Raw genomic sequence first — 25290 nt, forward strand, 5'->3', positions numbered from 1 at the left:
CTTTGATTTATTTGTTATTATAGCATCCACCCCCATAAAGAACCATATCAGATACCAGATTTGAGAAAGAAAAGCCAGGAGTGGCATCCCACACCTTTAATCCCAGCACTTGGGAGCAAAGACAGGCAGATCTCTGTGAGTTCCAGACCAGCCTGGTCTACTTAGTGAATTCCATGACCACCAGGACTACAAAGAGACCTTGTCTCAAAACAAACAAACAACCCAAAACAGCAAAGAATAACAAACCCGACAGGAATGCAATGCCTCCTTCCCACCTTTTCACCTTTTTGCTCTGGCCACCGTGAGGAAGCTGTTGAATGTCTAGACGTTCTATGGCTTCAGGTTCCCAGCTTGGCTGAACAGAGTCTCAGGACACCTTCCCACCTTCTATCAAAAGTGGTTTCCCACTTATTACCTGGTCATTTTACTGTAAGGACATAGAATGCAAAGCCAGGAATTAGCATGCGGGCAGGTCCTGCCATGAATTCCCCCCGCTTGTGTAATCTATCAAAGGGCCATAGTAGTCATTTTATACTTGAAGTTGCTGGGAAGGTGGCTTTTTAGCCTAGTGATTGAGCATTCTGTCCTCTAGAGATTTAGTTTTCAAATATCCAGGACTCACTACAACTTTGGGGCTAAGCTCAGTGGCTTGCCTGACAAGTCATTAAATCCCTCAATGTAGCATAAAATTGTCTTTTCTCCTCCGTTTGGTCCTCCATTTGCTGTATATTTACCTCCGCTTCTACCCATTGATTCCTGAACCTGTATGTCATCCATCAATCCATCCATCCACCCATCCACCCATCCATCCACCCATCCACCCATCCATCCGTCCGTCCATCCATCATCCATCCATCCATCCATCCATCCATCCATCCATCCATCCATCCATCTGTCCATCCATCTGTCCATCCTTCAGGCCTGTGTGTACACTGGCAGCTGCATACAGGAAGAAGATAAGCACATTGCATTTACGGAGCCAGCTTGCCTGAGCGCGTTCACTGAGGCAGCAGGTCACCTCCCTTGGGAGCTACCTTTTGTTTCTCTGGACCTTGGAAGCTCTCCTTGTGTTCCTAGCCATTAGTGGGCCTTGGTACTTATGACCCTTTGGCAAGTCACTGTCTTCTTGGGTGACAATACTTCTGGAGAGGCATGAACAAACATCTTCTCCCCCAAATAGGAAACAGATGATAGATCAAAATAAGGATAAGCCGGTGGACCAATGAGTTTTATTGAGCTTCTTACAGTAAGAGTTACTTACAGGCCTCAGATGCAGCTGTGTCACCAAAGCCCACTACAGCATAGGTGACAGCTCACAAAGCTGGGAACCTGGAGCCCACTGCACAGCTGGACAACATCCTCTGCAGTTGGCCTGAGCCTCTTCCGGGCTGCTGCGAGGCTGCTCTTTGTTTCTTGAAGGCATGCCTGCTGCTCCCTGCTTCCTCCAGGCCAGGCGGCAGGGCTTAACTGAGAGAGATGCTCAGAAGTCCTCTCTCTCTCTCTCTCTCTCTCTCTCTCTCTCTCTCTCTCTCTCTCTCTCTCTCTCTCTCTCTCTCTCCTGAGTTTTCTCATTCTATACTCAGTACTGGCCCTGAATGTGCCCTGGATCACACTGACTTCAGACGCAGTTGTCCTGCCCGAGGCTCTGTGTGCTGTGATCAGAGTCCTGTTCTGCAATGCCCCAGCAGCCCTTGTTTGTTTGCTTGGTTTTGTTTGGAGACATGTTCTAGCAATGTAACTCAGGCTGGCCGTGAACTTGCGTTGTGGCCCCAGCTGGCCTTAACTTGGCCTCCTGTTCTTGGTTCCTGAGTGTTGGAAGTCCCAGACATGCCACTCTGCTCAGTAAAGACGGCACATGCCGAGAAGGAGTACTAAAATCTAAAATGGGAACGAAATCTTACTGTGTAACCCCGGCTGGCCTCAAACTCACAAGAGGCCCCCCCCCCCCCCCGAGGCTGGGATTAAAGGCTATGCCACCACAGCCAGCTAGGTACTGATTTGGGGGTTCTTTTTTTCCTCTCTTTTCTTCAGTCTCCTTATGCCTGATGAGAGCAGAGAATTAAGAACAATAGCTTACATTTTAAAGATGATCATGTTAATATGAGGTGGGTATGGACTACAGATCTCAGAGAATAACCCAGCGTCCCTGTGCCTGCTAAATGATGGACAGGATGCCGGGAATATCCTAACTTGCTACCATATCAGCATTGTAGAAAATTAGGTTAGTCGTTCATTGTCCTGGTTGTTGCACCATGTCTGGTGACTCTGAGGAATCTATATAAAGATTAATCCCTCCTCCTTTCCGCTTGTGCTTCCTAATAGCACCTCACAAATACTATATTGGATTCCGGTACGTCCATCCCTTGACAGAAGAGGCAATTGAAGAGATGGAGAGAGACGGACTAGAAAGGGCCATTGCTTTCACACAGTATCCACAGTACAGCTGCTCCACCACAGGTAAGGATGTCTCCAGGGTGGCTGTACCTCTGGCAGAGTTAGCCCAGGAGTCTGAGTGCTGATGGGATTTGCAATTTGAATGCCAATCTAGCCCGTCTTCTTTACACGTAAGAGGCCAGGCCAGTTGCCTTGAAACTGTGTGCCTCATACGCTTCTGGAATTATCAGCCAGTCAGCTGAGAACGACAAATGCTGGGTGGTGGCTGTGCTTGGCTACTACTTTAATACAGTTGGTTAACAGATCATTTTCTAGGTTTATATCATAAACCTATTTTTATGTCTACCTGGAAATTTTTATTAAGGGAGGGGATGGCTGTTTTTATTTTGAAAACAAAAGTGTCCATGTGATATGTAAAATACTGCTATTTTTATTTTTGTGTTTGTCTTTCCTTCAGTTATGGGTTAGTTACTAGTTAACCTAAAACTCCATCCTAGCCAGGCATGGTGGCTAACACCTCTAATCCCAGAAGAAGGCAGGCTGGCCTCTGTGAGTTTGAGGCCAGCCTGCTCATCCTAGTAAGTTCTAGGACAGCCAAGGCTGCATAGTAAGACCCCATCTCAAAAACAAATAAACCCAAATAAATAAAAGCAGCAACAACAGCAAAACCAATGTGAGGCCTTGAATTAACTAGCATTTTGCAGACTTGTCTGTGCTCTTGGTCTTGTAATGTGTTGCTCCTTGCTGTCCTGTGTACATTTGACTGAAGATAAAAAGAAGCTTGGGAGACCATATTCATGTTTGTTTGTTTGTTTTGTGTTGCTCTTTTGAGCCAGGGTCTCACTATGTAGACTATGCTGGCCTCAAACTCACAGAGATTTGCCCATCTCTGCCTTCTGAGTGCTGAGATCAAAGGCATGTGCCACCACTCCCTGTTACTCTTAATTACAGGTTAAAGCTTCTGTTATTACCCACAAATATAAGTGCATTTTCTCAAGGATTTAGGTCAGTGCATTTGCATTCCCATTTTTTTAATATTAATGTTATTATATCTATAAGGAGAGGCAAAAATCTTGAGGAAGGGTTCCAAGTGCTGTATGCCTTAAATACTGAGGTATACAAGTGTGTGTGTGTGTGTGTGGGGGGAGATAGAGACAGACAGAGACAGACTGAAAGACAGTTAAAATGCCCAATCTTTCATATGTACCCGGAAGTTTGAATTGTGATTTATTTTGGGAATATATGATTTTAAAATAACTGGTAATATATAATTGGAGAATGAGTCAGATCTTAGTATTTTCAAAGTGTATTTTTATCTTGCTTTGCAAGATGTCCCTTAGCATACAGATGTCTTAACTTACATGCTTTCAAAAGTATGTAAGTTAAAAATGGTAATTTGTGTGACAACAGACTCATGCTCACCAGTGGCTCTTCCTGTCTGGTCAGAGCGTGGGGCTCACTGATTTGAGACCAGGATCTCCTTTGCCACTTTGCCTTTTAAATGGGCTCCGTGTGTTTCTCATAGCACCTTCCTTGTTTACATTTCCCCTCCTTACCACTTCTTTAGTATGTCGACTGTTGTCCACTGACGTGCGGGAGCTAAGATGGCTCCCAGAAACCCTCTGGTCCTCTGAAAACTACGCCCCCATGTGCAGTGACATCTGTTGTGTGAAGGCGATGGGATGCTTTGATTTCTACTGGGGATTATTTTTGATCCCCAAGCTTGGATTCTCTTATTCCAGTCATTGAAATTGAACTCATTGATTTATGTATATACACAAGTTGAATCTTAGCCTGACCAAACAGTTTGAGCTAAACTATATCTATGTCCCAAGTAAGCTTTTTAAACTGTCAGCTTAACTGTTATTGCTATGACAAGAAACCCAGGGAACTGGTGATGGGCAGCACAGACTTGTTGGAACTTGATCTGTGCAGGACTAAGAGGGCACTGTGGGGCGGGGCTCATAGGCCTTAGGGTGTGACCCCAGTGCCCGTTTCCCCGGGCTGGGGAAGGACTGCAGCTTCATTCTGCCGACCCACTTCTGGACTTTGGGTTCTCATCTTCAATGTTCATTCAGGAACCCAACTTCTGTTAGGTGATGTGTTAGAGTGTAGTGTCTGCTTGCTTTATTCCAGGCAATGATGCATTTTGTAAAAGTTGATTAAATACAGGGCCTTTAGATCCCTTAATAGGCTGATCGTCCTATGATGACATCTTTAGAAAGGGTGGTTCTAAAGCCTTCATTTGAACATGAGAAATAGTTAGCTTGTAATATTGGGTGGAAATATCCAGAATGCTCCAGATATAGAATTATGCGTATTCTAACACAGACACTTGGTGAAATAAAACAGCTGTAAGGAGACTACCAGAAACCGGCTCCTCTAGAATAAAACAGTACAGCGTCAGCATGCTGGGATAACAGCCCACCTGCGCCTGTCTTCCTCACCCCCTGCACTGCGTGTAATGAGGCCGCTTTTCTTCACGTGCTCTCAGTTGTAAGGCTTGGCCCTTGCAAGTTCACAATAGCTTATGCTGCATACGCTCACAGCCCTCACACTTCTCAGTAAAAATGGCCTCAGTAATCTTTGAAGGTCTGTTGAGATTGATTGCTCTTTAGTGATCTTCATTTGCAGGACTGTTAAATCTATATGAATTTTAGAGTATTGAAAAGATTGTAATTAGACTGGGTTTCTGTATAGGAGCAGCTGCCCACTTTGGACTCACAATTGCTGCCTTCACTAGTCCGTGCTGTGTTTCCCACAATCAGTGCATCTACTTGTCTTTCAGGCAGCAGCTTAAATGCCATTTACAGATACTATACCGAGGTGGGGCGGAAGCCCACCATGAAGTGGAGCACCATCGACAGGTGGCCCACACACCCCCTCCTCATCCAGGTGAGTATGCCCAGGCAGCCTCTGCGGGAGATGCTCACTGAGCCTGTGTTTTTCTCCTCAAACGGCATGCTGGGAATTAAAGCCACACCGTTAGACTTTTGACTTATCGTAAAAAATGACAATAAATGTAAAGGTTAAAATGATCAGACCCTTTTCTTCAGATTATACTGTAGCACCACAGTTAGATTTTGGGTTTTGTATTTTTCAGTGACCAGAAGAACATTAAGGATTATATCAGTTTACACTAACTTATATGTCTAGATTGAATGACCAACAAGTTACTTAAACCCTATGTTTTTAAAATCCTTCAAAAACATCAAAGGATTAAAACAAGTGAAGCTAGTGGAAAGGTTCATGTGTGAAGTAAATAGCCTTCTAGTGGAAACGTTTTGTACATCAAAAGAAAATTTTCATTTCTCCTGTACACTTACCTTTGTAATATTCTGTCAGTGGCTACTTTATTTTAGAATAATCAGTTAAAATATGCTGTAATGGACTGGTGAGATGGCTCAGCGGTTAAGAGCACTGACTGCTCTTCCAGAGATCCTGAATTCAAATCCCAGCAACCACATGGTGGCTCACAACCATCTGTAATGAGAGCTCACATCGTCTTCTGGGGTGTCTAAAGACAGCTACAGTGTACTTACATATAATAAATAAATCCTAAAAAAAAGTTGTATTTAAAAAAATGCTGTAATGGGTACTTTTATTTTAGAAGAATCAGTTAAAATTACAATTCTAAAACCATTAGCTTTGAATTGGTGTTACCTTATTTAAAAACAAACAAAACATGAGAGTGAGGTTGGTTTTAAAAACAAGTTCCGCCAGGCGGTGGTGGCGCATGCCTGTAATCCCAGCACTCTGGGAGGCAGAGGCAGGTGGATTTCTGAGTTCGAGGCCAGCCTGGTCTACAGAGTGAGTTCCAGGACAGCCAGGGCTATACAGAGAAACCCTGTCTTGAAAAAACCAAATCCAAAAAAAAAAAAAAAACCCAAGTTCCTATTAATTCAGTTAAGGTTTTGAGTCTGTGGAATATTTTTTTTTTTTTTTTTTGGAGTTATTTTAGGTCAAGATAACAAAATGGTTTGGATTTATGTTGTGATCTTTGGCAAATGCCTGCAAAGATGGGCAGCACTTAAATCATGTGACCACTAGATGGCGGTAGATGGCATTAAAATCAGGCTGGCTTCCCCAGAGTGGTGTCCTGTAGGCAGGGAAAGGGTTAACACTTGTGTAGGAGTAAAAGAGGTCCCCTAGGGATGGGTGTCGATGAGGGCTGCGGGCCTGTGTGTCCAGGTTCATAGTTCTCCTGGGTCCAGCCAGGGGTAGCTGGAGCGCCTAAGGCCTGAGCCCTGCTATTGAAGCTGTGACTGGGAAGGAGGGTATTGCAGGTCTGAGCTGACATGTGGCACAGGAACAGGGGATCTGCACAGCATCTGCCTGCCCTGATCGCGGGAGTAATTAGATTTGCATTAAAATTCAGCCCTTTGAAAGGGGGGAAGCAGAAAGATGGAAAGGTCTCTTAACCGAGGAAGTCTCTGTTCATAAAATGAAAGGGAATTTTAGAAGCATTTATCTGCCCTCCTGGCTGGTGTGATTGAAGGCTCTGAGAGGCCTTGCTGCTTTCATTTTGCACAGGGGCTGTGCACAGAAAATCCTGCAGATGGGTCTTAGGTGATTTAAGTAGCACTTCTGTTTGCCCATGCTGCTTGAGTTTTGAAGATGGCTTAGTGACTCTCACAAGCCCTGAGGAATTGTGTTCTTACTTGCAATTTTACAAGCTGAGGAAAGGAAAGGAAGGGGGGCAATCCCCTAAAATTCTTACATAGACTCAACTAAAAAATAAGGCCTTAAATCTCATATTCCTGTATTTTATCAGTACTAGCTACTCAAAATAGTCATATTTCCACCCTTTCTCTAATACCGCTCTTTATTTAGCTTTTGGAGTAGTTGCAGTAAATGTCTATTCCAGGTGTCCACATAAACTTTACAGTGGCTTCTTTCAGTAGACCATCCTCTAAAAATAATCTTTTCTGACCAGTCTTGCTTCCTAAACATAATGAACACTATAAAAATATAGCATTGGTTTGTATCAAATATTATGATACAACATGGAGGTGAGGAGGAAGGGAGAAGGAGGAAGAGAACCCCAGATGCCTTCTCTAAGTTCCATTTTCTTCTTTGGGGCATTTACTTACCCAAACTTGTGAGTTCTAGAATGACAGTATTTATCAGTTTAGTATTCTTGGGGACTAGTTTGGAACTTAACAGGATTGACTGAGCACTGATGTTTATCAAAACTGCATCAAGCACACACACACACACACACACACACACATGCACACACACACACACATAATTAAAAACAAAGCTGCAGAGACGGCCTGGTGGTTTAGAGCACTGGCTGCTCTTGTATACAAGTATACACGTGGTGCACAGACATACATGCAGACAAAACACCCCCACACACAAAATAGGTAAAATCTTTAAAAATGGTGCAGTGAATTGTCATCTATTCTTTACCTGTATTCATGTGTTATTTGTCTGACTTGACTTATCATTTACATGTTCTTTGTATGTGTGTATATGTGTATGTCTGGATACACACACACACACATATATAATCTGTGTGTGTGTGTGTGTGTGTGTGTGTGTGTATGGAACTGCTTGAAAACACACAACCTTAAGATCAGGGATGTTCTCTTCACATAACTACAATACAAAATTCCTCAGAAGTTCATTTAACACCAATATCAACTTCTGCCTGATTCCCAGCCACATTCCAGTTTTATCAGTTTCTGTCCTTTGCCACGTTTTCCTTATACGCCCAACAAGGAATGATTCAAGTGTGAGATGAAAGAAAGTTTCTTCAGATCTGGTGTTTCAGCACCTACCCGTGCGAATCAGCAAGTGTCAGCTAGAAGAGAAGGAGCTGGTGTGGCGGGCAGAGGTTGGGAGGCAGCAGGACCTGGATTCTAGTCCATATGCACACATGTGGCCGGCTAGCCCTCACATCAGCCACAGCCTTTCCCCGTGTGCTTAATGGGGACGGCACAGCTTGTCATCTGTCATTAGGAAGCTTGTGAGGAGAAGTGCTTTGGTACAGATCCTGGACTTGTCAGAAAGATGTCATAAAAATAGAAGAGTATTTTCTTATTTCTCTCCTATTTCTGGCTAATGTATTTTAATGTGATAGACCTGAAAGCCAAAGTAAGGGAGATTTAGAAAGACCCTGTAAGCTGTTTTCCTGCTAGCAGAGCAAATGTGAGGTCTTAAAACAACCTCCCCTTCCCATCTGTGTTTCCTTTCCATCTGGAAGTGTGCCCTGCCCTTCCCGAGGGGAAGCAGCTCCTCCGCGCTCATTTGCAGAGAGCCATTAGCGAGCTTTAGAAGTTTCCCATCAAATTCCCTAGGCCCCTGAAACCATCGCGAGCTGTTTGGAAGCTGAACCAAAGCAAAGAGCCTGTGATGTTTGCAGTTTTTAAAAAGATGGGGTTCCAGAGGTTGAAGGCCGCTAAGGTCTCTGGTGTAGCGCTCCCCTCCCACATCCTTCTCCTGGCCTTTGTTCCCTTCTCACTACCCTCTTCCTCATTCCTGGGGTTCCCACAGTGCTTTGCAGACCACATTCTGAAAGAGCTGAACCATTTTCCAGAGGAGAAGAGAAGCGAGGTGGTCCTTCTGTTCTCTGCCCACTCCCTGCCGATGTCTGTAAGTAAGATCATTTTATTGGTGGGAGAGGACCTGGTTGTTTGAGTTCTGAATGTGTAGGATCATCTGGCTCCATTCTGTGCTCAGCTCAGTGCAAGCATGAATTCTAATCCCAGCCTCAGCTTGCTCGTGGACTCCCTTTCTAAAACCTCCCAGCAATTAATTCAATGCACAATATCACAAATAGATCTCTTATTAATAGCCTTCTTTAAACCGATAACTGGAAGATTCATTCAGATATTAGAGTTTCTAACAAATGCATCAGCTAAAAGAAGCGTGCTTTTGCCTGCTGTATGGATGGAATACATGTGCAGTTTCACTCTAGTGAACTGTGAAGCTAGCTTTGCTCACACTAATCCCTAACTCTATCTTCAAGACTAGCAGAGGCCTGTGCCTTCTAGGAGGCCTGTATGGCTTCTCATTTGCTAAAACTAGGGACCACAGCTTGGCCAGAGAATATACAGCATACAGCGTGTGATCCTTAGCGCACTGTATTAAACCAGCTTGTCCCTAAAATGTCACAGCCTTCATGTGGGTTCCCCAACAACTAGGGCAGGGGCTATTTCTGAGCCTACTGCCTGCCTGTGGATCCCACGTCCCTAATGGACAGCCTTGTCAGTGGGAGAGGATGTGTGTAGCACTGAAGTGAGTTGATGGGCTGAGTTGGTGTGTGTGGGGTGTGTTAGTTTGGGGTATGTGTGATACCCAGAGGGGACTTCCCCTCCTCTGAAGAAAAGAGGAAGGTGAATTGGGGAGAGGACTTGTGTGAGGGGGGGCTCCTGGGAGGAGAGAGAGGGCTGATTTGGGGTTGTTAAGTGAATAAATAATTAAGTTTTAAAAAAAGAATTGAATGTTCAAGCCACACAAAAGTTTGTATCCAGAATACATTGTTAAAATTACTTCTACATGTAAATTACAAATAAACAACAAACAAACCAATGAGAACATGAAAAAAAAAAGTCACCTCCTGAGTCACAATGGTTACATTTCAGGAAACATGGAAATATTGGACTCGTGTGCTGTATGATATTTGAAAGGTCTTGGGCACAGTCCCCAGTTCCACCTACTCAGAACTAGCATCCTGCCCTGAGAACGCTGTTTTCCTAGCTACAGAGGTGGAAGATCTCATTTTCTTAGGTGTGATTGGTCTGAAACACATGATTAATGGAACCAGCCATCCTCAGGTGGAGGGTACCACCCTTGGTGGTCACCAGAGTCAAGCCCTGGACAGCTCACCTGAAGAAGCAGCCACTACATTAGTAGCAGATAGCTTTAGGGAGAGAGTCCTCCCATTGGGAGCCTGCCGGGTTTATGTCAGTGGGATCATGCCTTCTTTCTTTCCAAGGGTCCATTCTAGATTTTTCTCATCCCTTCTACAATTATTCTTCTAGTGATCATTTGCCCACTAGTAATGTCATCAAATATTGTCTTAGTATTTTATTTCACCAATGCAGTATTTATTGGGTGCCTACTGTATACATCAGATGTGAGGATGAAGTAGACAGATGAAGCCTGTACAATAACAGGAAAAGATCATGAAAGTCTGGAGCCAAGGAACCTCTCTACCAGTGCTCAGATTCGGTTGTCGTTAGTTTGAAGGAGAGCAAGGGAGGGGTCTAGCCCACGCTCATCTTGTCCTTGTGTATCCCGTGGTGCTTGACATCTGCACAGTGTTGGTGACTGCATATTATTTTGTCTCTACTGAAGGTTGTCAACAGAGGGGACCCCTATCCCCAAGAGGTAGGAGCCACTGTCCACAAGGTCATGGAAGAGCTGGGTTACCCCAACCCCTACCGACTGGTCTGGCAGTCCAAGGTAGGTAGCTTGCATAGATTTCCAGGCCAGCATCTCTGGAGAAAATCTGTTTGATTCCTTATCTATAAACGGGTATTTGGGTTCTTCCATGCCAGCAAGCTTTTCTGTAAGTTGACTGCTCACTGTGGGCAGAAAGAACTCTGCAAAGAACAAGCTGACGGGGGCGTGGGTGGGGGGATGGACAACTGTGTCAGTTACTATCTGACTTTTAGCTTTAATGAAAGAAAGTGTTTATTTGTATCATCAGGTCAGGCCAGCCTCTAAGAGGATTCAAACCTCAGTATAAAAGTATTAAACTCTACTCAAGGAGTTGTAAGAGTGGCTCTCAGCAGGATGGGCAGATGTGGGTGTGCTCCTAGCGTGTGTGGGCACCTGATAATAATATGTTGTTGAAGTGTCAGGAGAAATGTCCCATTTCTATGTTGGTCCTTTTTTTCATAGGTTGGTCCAGTACCCTGGTTGGGCCCTCAGACAGATGAGGCTATCAAAGGGCTTTGTGAGCGGGGGAGGAAGAATATCCTCTTGGTCCCAATAGCATTTACCAGTGATCACATTGAGACACTCTATGAACTGGATATTGAATACTCTCAAGTCTTAGCTCAGAAGGTAAGTGTGCCTATTTGGCTTCTCAGTCCCATCATGGTTTGTTTTAAAAGGAAATTTCTTTTCTACAACTACCAAACTATACCATTGAAAAGAATTACTGTTTATGGGGCTGGGTGTAGTACACACTCCCTTACTCCTAGCACTGGGAGGCAGAGGCAAGCAGATGTTAGGGAGTTTAAGGCCAGCCTGGTCTACTTAGTGAGTTCCAGGTTAGCCAGGGCTGCATAGAGAAACCCGTCTCAGAAAAAGCAAACAGGAGGAGGAAAGAAAAGAGAAAGAGAGAAGGAAAGACAGACTTTTAGTGTGTTTATATGAATTGTATATTTATCATTTTGAGTAATACTTTATAAATTAATTCTACATCAGCAGTAGAGAAGACATTTATGTCTTTATTAAACCATGTTGCCCAGTGTCACTGAAACTAATGCTTTGTTCGGCGTAAGTCATCTTGCTATCTGAAGGTGAAATCTTTAGGGAAAGGGGCTTGTATATCTCACCGATTGTGAGGGGAACTGTTTATCAGTCTGTAATTAATTCTCCCCACTTGATGCAAATCTTGGACTGTTTCACTGTTTCTGGTTGGGTTTGTGGCATAGGAGCCTTTGACATTTCAGAGGAACAGAACAAACAGGAAGCAGAGTGTGTAGTAATTCTGTTGACCTCTTCTGTGCACTCACTTAATTAGCTGTTTGCTAACAAGTTGTGATCAATCTGACTATTGAAATAACAAATACCACTGTTGGCATAAGATGGATGTGACTTGTCACTCAGGGTGGAGGAAAACTGTTGCTTACCTGTCTCGTACCTTCTGAGGGCTAGCCTGAGACCTTCACGGGCTTATTGCTGTGTTTCTGTGGGAAGTGTGGAGGCATGGCTGCTCAGGACGTCCCCTTCTCCCTCTCATCTTAGATGAGAACGCATGGCCTTCCCATATGTGGCTGGTGGAAGTCTGCTCTACTGGAATCTGTTCCCTTTATGGGACTGGGTGTCGGTGAGGGGCGGAGTGGAGAGGGTAGGACCGGAGCTGGGACCAGTTGTCAGGTATAGTGTGTCGTCTGTGCTAGTCACCAGCAAAACATCAGTAAGTTAGGGAGACCTATACTTTCTAATCACTAGGAATTAAGTTGTAACTGACAAAGATGAGGCTTCATTGTTCTCATGGGTTTTATTGATAGATGCTTCTGTCTGCCCACCGTGACTTCGGCACATTTTAAACTTGCTAGAGAGACTTTAGTACTAAGAATAAGACTTAATTAGTATAGGGTGTTTGAAAGTAAGTTTTTTCTCTATGTTGAATGATAGTTTCCATTCATTTGTATTATAAGTGGAGGCTATTAGTTACCAAGAGGATTGTTAGTGATTAGTAAATGAATCCATGTAGTGAATAAAGAAAACCATGTAACTATCATTATTTTGATATGAAAATATAGCATGCTTAAAACAACTAACTTTAAAAGTTTAAAAATTGTTTTACTCCAAAGTAGAAATAACTTTTTGCCTTTTGCTGATTAAAAATGATAAAGTCTCAGATGGTACCAAAGGGTATCGCATCAAGAGTGAGTCACTCTTCTCTTCTGACCCTGAGAGGGCGCCTGTTAATGTTTTCACGAAACACCTTCCTCTTCCCTAAATGTGTCTACTTTAATACTAACAAGCTTTTCTGCACATCACAAAGTAATGTCTTCTCCATACATGTTTGTGAGCCCTATCTTCTGTTTTTAAATATAAATCTTGGGTATTCGTGAGTAAATATAACCAAATGCCTGTAGCTGTTTTTAGTAAATCCTTGATTAATACTCATTTGGATTTTTAAAATTTTTACTATCATATGGTACATGACTATAAGCCCTCTTGTTTTTCCAATGATGTCCCGTGGACAGATTCGTGGCTCTTGCATCTTCCTAGACGCCTGCCCTGCTGCTTGCTAACACAGCTGATTCTGCTGCCATGGACGCTTTGTGATTTTTTTTTTTTTTAAGTAGAGCCTCCATATTGAGGTCTAGGTGTTTGCTGAATACCAGTGGGTTTCCTGTGTGGGCTTCTCCTGTAAATGTCAATCTAGAAGATAAAGCAACTGGCTATGTGTGTCTCCTTGTGGATAGGCAAGAGATGATCGTAAGCACAGAGCAAATCATATATAATTCTCTGTTATCTGGAATAATTAACTGGGTATTTTTTTTTAAACATGGGAAAAGAGTGATACTGAACATACTCAGATTTTTTTCCCTAGATTTCTTTTTCTATATAAAAGTTTATTTTAAAATCCATTCTACATTGGATCCAATTTAAAACCAATATGTTTTAGACTCCATAAATTAATTTGCTTCAGTTTTAGCACTTATTTAGAATCAAAGTAAATAGGAATTTTTACTTAATTACAGCAACATTTACATAGATGAGTTGCAAGGCCTGCATTAGGGAAAGGAAAAAGGGCAGAGGGAGTCTGGCTTGGATCGCTCCCGAGACCCATCCAGCACGGTCTGCACATATACCACTGTGGGAAGGACAGGCGGGGCAGCACAGAGACACACGAGCAGGTTCAGGTAACCTAGTCAGGCTGAGGGTGTGTGTGTGTGTGTGTGTGTGGTATTTCTGTGCATTTATTCTTTTGTAGCACTTAGTGTGTTAAGGAAGGAAAGGAAAATAAAATGTGCCTGTGTTTTCTTCCCATTCTCATTTGATTCAGTGTGGAGCTGAAAACATCAGAAGAGCGGAGTCTCTTAATGGAAATCCATTGTTCTCCAAGGTACCGCGGTGTTACAACCATTTTAGTAGAACACAGCGCAGAGCAGTCCTCTGAGAAACTCCTGCAGAATATTGGTTTTCTCACATATTAGTACATTTGGAGTTCCAATTAATTACGAAACTAAGAGTGAATTCCTTCTCTGCTCCTCCTTGCTCCTGCAGGTAGCCCGGTCTCCTTAGTTCGCCCACCTACAGCTGCCTAATGTGAAGGCTGCTTCTCAGTGAGCAGCTGCGGTGGGTGGGGTAAGAGGATTCGTTTCCCAATGTCTCCGTTTTGACTTTGCCTAAGCTGACTGACGATGCCCAGAACGGCCAGTGTTTTACACTTCCGTCCAGCTTCAGCTTAGTTTAAAAGAAACCCCCATCTGGAGCAGTATTCCTGGGACAGGCTGAGGATATGTGCAGGGAGGGCCTGCAGCCTTCCTGCCTCGCCTCAGGAGGCTCTGTGCTCTCTTGCAGGCCCTCGCTGATCTGGTGCACTCCCACATCCAGTCAAACAAGCTGTGCTCCACGCAGCTGAGTCTGAGCTGTCCGCTCTGTGTAAATCCTGTCTGCAGGAAGACTAAATCCTTCTTCACCAGCCAACAGCTGTGACCCTGCCTGAGGACCCGTGGGATCCTCAGATGTACAGCCTCCAGACACCTGCACCGGGGACGGCGGCGGCGACGGTGGGGACGGAAGCCACATTTGTCTCGACACAGACTATGATTTCTCTCTTGCCTATGTTTCGTTTTATGTAATGTTATTTTATTTTATTTTGTTTTGTTTTGTTTTGTTTTGTTTTATTTTGTTTTATTTTATTTCTTGCTTCCTTGTGTAGGCCAAACTGGCCTCCACTGAGCCTCCTGCTCCCATTTCATGAGTGCTAGCTAACATCACAGACATACAAAATTGTGATCCTTGGAATCACAATTGACTTGAAATTCTTACTGAGATTTTTATTTTCACATACACAAACAGTGAACACTTACAACTGTTTCTGGGGTCAGTTTATTTACGAATGTGGAATATCTATTAGGGCATCCCAGGAATGAGTTTTACATTTTTATCTTATGAGACGCACACAGATTCTGCACTTACTGCCCAAAACAACTTCCTAAAATAGTATGGTATGTCCTCCATGTACTGCCAGTGGTGACTGAGATGTTTACGTCTTATGGATATAGCTATAGCTTAAGTGAATATTATAAATTTATGAAATATAATTTGTAAAAGTAAGCTGCGTGCATAGCTTAGGATTGTATGCGTGCCTCATGGCTCCTGCTTTAACCCCAGCACTGAACACTGACATTATGCTACTCTTTCCCTAAGTCCATGGGTACAGGGATGCGAGGGAGTCAGAGTGGTCCCTACTCTGCTTCTATTGGCAATGCAGCCACTGCTCCCTGGCCACTGTGGCGTCTGAGGCGGAGTCTCATCTGCCTCCCTGGAAACTGAAACAAGCGCGTGTTTCAAGAGTGCTGAGATTCCCCAGGCGCAGAGCCTAATAAATGTGTGGAAGTTCAGCCCTTGCTGTGTACGCCTTCATTTGAGTCCACTGTGCCTCAGGGAAGGGGGCTCTGCCTTCTTCCTGTCTCCAAGGACAGTGCCACCAGGAAGTGCTGCTGATGGATTTGGGCTCATCTTCCTGGGGAGCCAAGGGACCTTCCAGTGCCATCCTGATCTTGGCTGAGTGCTGCTTTTATAAGGTTGACTGTGTCTGATAGCCTTGAATTTTCTTTGTGAATAAGTTCTTATTATAAAAATTATATGGTCATAGTCTAGGCCATTTGTAAAACACAAAGAAATAACTGCTCTAATGTAATAATTATCATTTTATTCTAATCTTTTCCTACATGTATATATATATACACATACATATGTATACATATAAACATACATATATATACATATATACACACATACATATATACACATACATGTATATATATACATATATACATATATATATACATTCACTCAGATATATGAATATATATATATATATATATATATATATATATATATATATAGTCTTCAACATATTTCATCATACCAGCCTCCTTTCCCATCACAACTAATTCTTGCCTTGATTTGTAATGAAAAGTTATTCTAAAAATGTAAAAACTATGTCAAAGCAGAACCTGATCTTCTATATTTGGATTTCAATGGATTTGAAAGTCTTTGGGATCCTTGAAGGATTTGTAATAATCACTTTCTCTAAAACTTTGTTCTTCAAACAGAACATTTCTTTGAGTTTTTTTTTTTTTTCTGATAGAAAAACAGCTCATAAAATGAAAGCAATTAGTAGGATGCATAGATATTCTATACTCGGGATTTGCTGATAATAGACAGTAAGCTTCAGCCTGTTTGATTTGTACTGTTTCCTGAAGTTCATCTGAAATGACTGGACACAGGGAGTTTACTTTGTAATCCAGCAGCGCTTTCTGCTCCAGGTAAGAGTGTCCTATGCTGATAGCGGCTTTCAGATATGAACAGCATCTACTTTCTGTGTCTAAATTGGCTTTATCTTTCTAAGTAAGCAGTCTGTAGACAAAGAGCAAAGGTCTGGGAACTTCGGAATGTCCCTGTATCCATTCTATCACCTCTGGGGATTAGATTTAGAGTGGCCTGTGAGTGACTGTCCCCATAGTGAACGGACATCTCAGGGCTAGGTGGCTCCTGTTGGCAGACAGCCATCATCCGCCCCCTCACCCCGCTTTCAGGGGACTTGCTTGTCATCAGTCTTGGCTCTTCAGCTTTTCAGATAAAAACACGTTGGCATGAGGCTATTGCGGGAAGTGCCAGCTCAGGAGTCCCCACTGGAGCCCCCATTTGCCAAGCAAACACTGAATGAGTTGTCTGGGAACTGTTTGGCTGGCACTGAAGTGGGAGCAGACCGCCCTGTGAGAGGCACTTACGGGAAGCACTGCCTGTGGCATCTTCAACTCCTAAAAACATGATTCCTTTGACTGCTCTCCATAGATAGGTGGGGGTAACGTTGCAGGGCGGATTTTGGAAGGACAGGAATCTTGTTAGAACTGACGAGTCTTTGACAGTTGTTATCTTGTTTGTCAGCTTTGGTGTACAAATGTTTGCCATCGCAACGAACTGCCGGTGCTATCTCAAGCTGCGGTGTGTACAGACCTGGATTTTTTTTTTTTTTTAACTGATCCAGAAGATCTGGTGGGTGCTGGTACTCAGCCCACTGCTGCCACTGCTGGAGCCGAGGAGATGCAAGCCCAGTGGGAGGGGCTTTCCCACGAACCTGTGTGAAGGATATCAGCCTCAGAGTGAACTACCTCACTGTTAACTTCAGCTACGTCTTCAGCAGTGAGTTAGTGTTGACGGTAGAAACCCATGCTTTTAGGTCCGATGCCTCCTCAAAGTGTGTGTGCTCACTCACTCAATTCAGCAGCACTGAGCAACTATCATCTATGAAGAAGTGGACTTTTCCATCTCGAGGTGCCCAAACTAAGCCTGTTAATGGCCCCAAGGTAACATTAGGGTTTTTGCATTTTCAGATGATCTTGAAATAGATTTCCTTCTCTTCCTCTTGAAGCGATAGAATAGATCATCTAGAATGAAGTCGCTGTGCATGGCTTCCTCCCCCACTCTGTTCTCATGCTCTGGCATCTAATTCAAGAAACCACAATTTAAGGCACACATTTGCTTAGTGTGAGTAGATTTATCTAAGCTGTTATCACACCATGAGGCAACTAGGCATACTGTCCCAAACATCCAGCAAAACTACCAGAGAGACCCACAGCCTGCCAGGGGCGAAGAGGGTTGCGTGGCCCCTACAGTTGTAGGTTGTACTCTTTGCTTCCTTGTTCTAGGGAGTGACCATTTGTGTTGCTTCATCTGGAGGGTCAGACATGAGCTGGTAGCCATTAAAAAAACAAGCAAGGGTCTGTTCTCTGTCTGCTCTTGACCACAGCCGAGATTCCTGCTTTGGCTTCCGCTCAGTTATGTCCTATGGCCTGGAATTGGAAGCCAAATAACCCCTTTCTCCCCACAGTTGCCTAGTTGCCTTTTGCTGGGGTATTTTGTCACAGCAACAGAGGTGAGACTAAGACAAGCTTGCAGTTGTCTGGCCTTATTGCCAGCTCTGTCCAAAGCCTGCCGACAGCACGGTCTAGTGCATCCCAGTCTTGTGGGAAGAAGAAACTCATTAAGACAGTTGACGCCAGGCTGTGGTGGTGCATGCCTGTAATCCCAGCACAGAGGCAGGCGGATTTCTGAGTTCGAGGCCAGCATGATCTACAGAGTGAGTTCCAGGACAGCCAGAGCTATACAGAGAAACCCTGTCTTGAAAAAACCAAATCCAAAAAACCAAAAATAAATAAATAAATAAATAAATAAATAAATAAATAAATAAATTTAAAAATAAAATAACCCCCCTCAAAAAAACCCCAAAAAGAAGACAGTTGACACTACAGTGGTACTGATGCTTCCAGTCCTTCAGGTTTTCAGTTGTACTAGCAAGAGGGAGGTGCTTTTCTCATAGACACGGCTTTCACAATCCTAAGGTTATCTCCCCAAAAGCTTCATGAATATTATACTCTTTCCAATCCCCTCACCACTGAGATTTTCTGGGAGTCACCCCTTGGTAATTCCTCCCAGCCCCAAAGGTTTTCAGTGATAATCAAGTTGTATATAGAGAGATCAATGTCACAAAGTTTCTGAGTACATTCACCAGGTAGATTAAAACATGTTGGTTCAGCTCAAGAAGTGAATGACTTCCAGTTAAAATATTTAATGAGTTCCCCAGTTACATCTACTGCTTTGTAGCATGCCTGCGGCTGACTCAGACCATGACCTGGAAAGTTCTGGTGCTTCGCCAGCTGCTAACCTACCTTTGCCTTTACCTTGTGCCTCTTTTCTAAAAGAGTTCTTTTATGTGTTCTTTGGGACAGCAGAAAGCGTGTAGTGTCACATGATGCTGGGCTGAGGGCTGGGCGGCCTTGAGAAGCCACTTGCTTGGCTGCTGCTTGCTGGGTATCTTGTACGGAGGGACACTGGGAGTCATTTACCTCTTGAGACCACAGTTGTAACATTTTAGCGTCCCAGGAAAGGAAGGGATGCTCTTGCTTTTTACATAGACGTCCCTCCACAGGAAAAAGGTGAAGAAAATGATTGTATGGTCAGATAGTTTTATATAGTTTTCTTAAGTAATACTCCATGGTTATTTTTAACTGAGTTATTTGCCTCCATTTTTAGCACAATAGAGTAGTCTATAGTGGGCCATTGTTATAGAATGTTGGAAGTACTTTTTAAGATTTTATTTTTGTAATTTTTTTTGTGTGTGTATATGTGTGTACCTAAGTGCAGGTGCCCACAGAGGCCAAAGCTACTCGGTTCCCTGAAGCTGTAATTATCATGTAGGAGGCCTGACATGGGTTCTGGGAATCAAACATGGGTCTTCCAGAAGAATAGTATGTGCTCTTAGCCACCGAGCCATCTCTCCAGATGTCAGAATTAAAAACATCTGGTGGAGCTAGGGTTGTGGCTCAGGTGATCAGCACTTGCTGCTCAAATGTGAGGACCTGAGTTCAGATCCCCAGTGCCCATAGCGGAGTCAGGTGTGGCCGTGAGTGCTGATAATCCCGGTGCTGGTCAGGCAGATCCTGTGGGCTCATTGGCCCGCTGGTCTAACTGAATCATTAAACTCTGGTTTCGGTGAGAATCACTGTCTCACAAAGTGAGGTGGAGGACTGAAGACAGCCTCCCATTGTCAGCCTCAAGACCATATGATGAGGTCATCAGCACATGTATACAACACACACACACACATACACACACACAGAATGAACATGTGTGTGTGCTGGGATAAAGCTTGATTTGAGCTTTCTTATAAGCCTTCGGGCAGGGATTAGGTTCTATTTCTGTGTCTTGCTCACTCTGTGTCTATTTCTGTGTCTCCTCACTCTGATATTGTTTCCAGACTTTGGCCCTTCACAGGCTGCTTCTACCCACATACAGCTCAAACTGCCCCCTCCAGCCTTATGGTCCATGGTTTCCCTTCCTGTCACGTGAAGACAATAGGGTTGGGGGTACAGCTCAGTGGTGAGTGGAGCTAGCTCTGTGTAAGGACAACCCTGGACTCCATCCCCAAGCTTGGAAAAAATGCACAAAAGAGACTTTAATAGACTTCATCCTGATAATCCATGGCATGTCATGTATTTTTCTCACTTCCTTTATGCATATGAAAGCATGCCGATCGCTGTGTTCAGTCTACAGCAGTGATGCTATAGCAAACGACCATTAAACTATAGTAAACAAAAGGTAGCATTCAGATCCTGTCACTTCTTTGTTTAATACATCATTGCTTTGTTCTTTATCTGGAGCCAGGGACTCGGTGGAGAAAATGTTAGCACGGCGTAAAATCACTCTTGTAGCCACCACATTGATCCTTACAGACAGATGAAATGCTCTCCAGTTGTCTCTAGTTGTTTGAAAAGTGTTATCCAGTTTATCCAGCTGACATTTTGACATACCAATAACTTATCTTACATTCGAAGTACTCATTAATGAGATCAAAAGCACCAACATTGGAGCTGGAGAGATGGCTAGTGTGTAAGGGCGTTGGTTGCTCTTCCTGATAAACAGGGTTCTGTCCCCAACATCTACCTGTGTCTCAAGCTGTCTATAACTCCAGTCTCTGGGGACCTAATGCCTTCTAGCCTCCTTGGGCACCAGACATGTACATAATACACTGACATGCAAGCAAAACACCATACACATAAAATAATTAATAATAATAACAATAATAATAATAATAATCAAAGCCAGAACAGCAGCATTTATGTCAGAACTACACCTGTTGATTAGTTGCAGATCAGTTGGCTACAGAAACAAAGTTCTTTTTTTGTTGTATTTTGTTTGTTTTTTGAGACAGGGTTTCTCTGTGTAGCCGTGGTTGTCCTGGAACTCACTCTGTAGACCAAGCAGCTGGCCTGGAACTCAGAAATCCACCTGCCTCTGCCTTAAAGGCATGTTCCACCACTGTCTGGCACAAAATCTTGATGAAAACGATCGACAGTGGGCTGGAGAGACGGCTCAATTGATGCTTCCTGCCAAGCTGGAGAACCAGAGTTTGATCCTAGGGCCCTGTCTTAGTTAGGGTTTTACTGCTGTGAACAGACACCATGACCAAAGCAACTCTTAGAAAGAACATTTAATTGGGGCTGACTTACAGGTTCAGAAGTTCGGGCCATTATCATCAAGACAGGAGCATAGCAGCATCCAGGCAGGCATGGAGGATCTGAGAGTTCTACATCTTCATCTGGAGGCTGCTAGCAGAATACTGACTTCTAGACAGCTACAATGAGAGTCTAATTACCCACACCCACCATGACACACCTATTCCAGTAGGGCCACACCGTCTAATAGTGCCACTCCCTGGGCCGAGCACATACAAACCATCACAGACCCCAAAGAAGGTGGAAGGAGAGGATGAGCTTCACAAAGTTGCCCTCTGGCTGGCCCCCACTGTGACACACTCACCTGCCAAGTCACACTGTGCACACGAGCAATCAATAAAACGGACTTCTTTTTAATGAGTGAAAGAATACTTTTAGACAACTTACACTTATGATAAAGTAAACTCACATTCATGCTTAGACTGTTGTGTTGTCTCCCCATCCCACACCCAGATTTCTACGGGGGACTATTTTCCAGCATCCTATACTGTGCCCCATAGAGTGTTTTTCTGGGTTGCCAGAAATGACAGACTTCCTGTTCCCTTATGCTCTTTCTAGAGAGGCATAGATTTCACTTTCTAGAGAGGCAGTTCTCCATCGACACTGCGTTTTTAGCATAAAAGATGTTCTAGGTGACTGCTGTCTGATACAATTTTTTAAGATTTGTTTTATTTATTTCATGTATGTGGGTATACTGTCTCTGTCTTCAAACACACTAGAAAATGGCATCAGATGCCCATTAGAGATGGTTGTGGGCCACCATGTGGTTGCTGGGAATTGAATTCAGGACCTCTGGAAGAGCAACTGGTGCTCTTAACCCATGAGCCATCTCTCTAGCCCCTCTGTCTGATTTTTTTCTTTTTTTTTTAATTCGATATATTTTTTTATTTACATTTCAAATGATTTCCCCTTTTCTGCCCCCCCCCCCCACTCCCCGAAAGTCACAGGATTTTCCAACGCATACCCATGGGCCTGTTAGGAAATGCCTAGACAGCAGATCTCGGGAATAGTTTGAGTCACGGGCCTATGAAGGAGAGCTTTCACACGAAGGAAGGTCTGCCTGAGAATCAGGCTTTGTCAACTTCCCTTGTCACTTGGTCCTGGAAAACTGTCATGGGCAATACATGAAGCAGTTGGACCTTGTCTAACGGAGCATAAACTGTCCCTTAAGATGAAGCCCTAATTCTGTGTCCTGCATTTGTTCCCCAAGACCCATCCTTTGTGTCCCTGCTGAAGGACCAAACGTTGTCCTGCCTCTCTCTGCTAAGATCAAGTTGAGGGACTATTGAGGCCAGGGCTGCCGAGGTCTAGCCGACTCACGAAGGCAGCCCAGCTGTCCTCCGGTTCCAGACACGCCCTCTCTAGAATGTCACTATCATCCCCAAGGGCCTCTGGTTCCACAATTCTTGATTTTTCCTGAAGCAAAGCCGTTCTTTCTCATAGCGAGCCTCTGCAGAGAGGCTTTTGTATTTTTCATCTCTGTCTTTCTCGTGGCATGACAGAAGAAAGACAGAGAGAGCGAGAGAGAGAGAGCTCTATCACACATGCTGGGGTTGTGGCTCAGGTACATCACTTGCCTGGTATGTGTGAGTCCCTGGTTCAGTTGCCAGTTCATGGAGGGTGTCAGCAGCCTGCTCCTGTCCCTCAGAACTCCATCACATGAACAACCTGTGCCTCTTCACCCTTTATCTCAGCCTCTTCACACTTGGCCCCGGCCTCCCCGCAGGAACGGGACCTCCTGGTTTTCTGAGATGCTTTCTTTTGTTTCCTGAAACAACATTATCCTTCACCGCAATCTCTTGATCCTCTAGAGCTAGGAAAATCTCTAGGGTTTTACTCCTGATCCCTTCCATATCCCACAAAGGCCAAGTGCCACGTTTGAGCCATTATGGTGTCCAATACAAAAGGCTAGCCTGGTATTACCCACCCGAAAGACCAAATGACTCTACAAGAGCCCAATCAGACATTTCATAGCAACTGCGGAACATGAGGTACAATCCCTTTTGGAAATACTTCTATGGGTTGCCCTAGACTAAAGACACACACTGCAAATGCTTCAGCCTGTGTTTTTATATACGCTGTCACCATCTAAACCAAACTCTCTCTCCATCCTGTTTGAACTCTCAGCTGTGACATCCTCAAGTCTAGAAAATCTAGAGATGTTTTCCCAGGAGGGAGGGCTCCCAGGACTGGGCATGGGCAGAATGGGCGCAAACAGGCCTCCAAAGTCTGCACCTGAGCAGTCTCACCTAGGCACAAGACTGGGATTAGTCTGACACTGATGTGGATGCCTGCCCCTGGCAAAAATTCAGTTCTCTTACTTCAGGGGTAGCATGGAGCCATCAAACTTGGACACAGAGTAGGTGTACTCGACAATCCAGGACTCTACAGAGGTACCCATTTTCTAAATAAGGTGTCACCAGTTTTAACTTGTGTTCCTAGTTGGCTTTGTCCTACTGACATCAGGAGTCTGGGTGCTGGCCTTCATTTCAGTGCGTAGGATTTTCTTTTCTTTTTTTCTCTAAGTTTCCAGGGAGGTGGTAGCAAATGTTTAACAGCTGGCTCACTCTTTCGGGGAGAAGAGAGAACTCTGCTCTGTAGTGTATAGTGATTCCCATCAGGCAGATATGCCCGCCTCAGCCATTCTAGATCCCTGATTGTAGAGCCAGGATGAGATGCCAACCGTTGGCTTTACGAGCCACTACAGGCTAATTTCCACATCACTGCTGATCCTTTTCCACATCAGAGAGGCCCTTCTGTAGATGTGGTCTAGAATGTTCCACCATTTCATTCCCGTGCTCTCCTAAACAGAGCAGAATCCTTGAGACCCTAGAGATTAAAGGGAGGAGGGGGGAGCTTGAGGAGGAACAAGGCAAGTTGCTTTCAGAAAGGTTCAAGCTGTCCTTTCTTGTGCCAGAGCTTAAGAAGCCTTCCTGTGGCTAGTGACCCAGGGCAGTCATCTTCAGAGAGGCCTGGGTGCTGGTTGTTATGGGCCATGGGAGGGGCCTGCCTTCTATGTTCTGTTCTCTTCAACTTCTGAGTATGTTTGAAATTCTTTTAAATTATCAAATAACTGATCTGCCCTCCCCCTGAAAACGTTGGCCTAAAAAAAGTCCATTGATACAATGTTTGTGAAACCACAGCTCAGACTAGAATGGGCTGCTTCTTGTGTTTAAGGGGGCCATTCTCAAGTTCACTGTACCTATTGAGTACATTTAAAACTATGTGAATGTGATTGGTATATTTTATATGTGATTTAAACTTACAAAAATGGTCATATTGTTCTTGTCTTTCTAAAAGCCTAGATTGTTCACGGAAACCTGGATATAACTTACTTGTCACTGGATATTATTTTACAATATATTTTTCTTTCCTTTTTAAAAAAGATTTATTTATTTATTATATATAAGTACACTGTAGCTATCTTCAGACACACCAGAAGAGGGCATCAGATCTCACTACAGATAGTTGTGAGCCTTCATGTGGTTGCTGCGATTTGAAGGACCTCTGGAAGAGCAGTCTGTGCTCTTAACTGCTGAGCCATCTCTCCAACCCACAATACATTCTTCAATGGCTGCAGCAATGTTACAAGACTGTGACTCAGCCACTGGACTGTTTATTATTTTCAGTTTTTGCATATTACTAAGCAGTAGTTTGATAAACATCCTTAGAGACAAAATCTTTACACATAGCCTCAATGATTTTAGAGAAAAGATCCTGGAGGTGAGTTTTCTCCATCAAAAGATAAACTTGCAGATTTTTTTTTTTTGCAGAAGGATGAACTGTACTGTGCTTGAAATCTCTCTCTCTCTCTCTCTCTCTCTCTCTCTCTCTCTCTCTCTCGTGTGTGTGTGTATGTGTGTGTGTGTGTGTATGTGTGTGTGTGTATACATGTGTGCATGTATGTATATGGTAATGACCCAATTACAAAACAGACCCAAAG

The 25290-nt window shown here is 43.8% G+C and overlaps 2 protein-coding genes across 3 annotated transcripts in view; both read left to right on the forward strand.

Moving 5' to 3' along the window:
* Positions 1 to 15668, forward strand: part of Fech (ferrochelatase) — a 32901-nt gene extending 17233 nt beyond the window's left edge. For both annotated transcript variants that reach the window (XM_052201391.1, XM_052201392.1), the window contains 7 exons: positions 2323 to 2457; positions 5183 to 5289; positions 8899 to 8997; positions 10705 to 10812; positions 11254 to 11418; positions 14105 to 14164; positions 14623 to 15668. In XM_052201391.1, coding sequence (XP_052057351.1) covers positions 2323 to 2457; positions 5183 to 5289; positions 8899 to 8997; positions 10705 to 10812; positions 11254 to 11418; positions 14105 to 14164; positions 14623 to 14757 — 809 coding nt within the window. In that variant the 3' untranslated portion in view covers positions 14758 to 15668. The remainder of the gene's footprint in view (positions 1 to 2322; positions 2458 to 5182; positions 5290 to 8898; positions 8998 to 10704; positions 10813 to 11253; positions 11419 to 14104; positions 14165 to 14622) is intronic.
* Nars1 (asparaginyl-tRNA synthetase 1) overlaps positions 1 to 25290 on the forward strand; it is a 581145-nt gene that overhangs the window by 44557 nt on the left and 511298 nt on the right. The window lies entirely within an intron of this gene.

This window comes from Apodemus sylvaticus, chromosome 13 (genome assembly GCF_947179515.1).
Source record: "Apodemus sylvaticus chromosome 13, mApoSyl1.1, whole genome shotgun sequence".
Taxonomy (NCBI): domain Eukaryota; kingdom Metazoa; phylum Chordata; class Mammalia; order Rodentia; family Muridae; genus Apodemus; species Apodemus sylvaticus.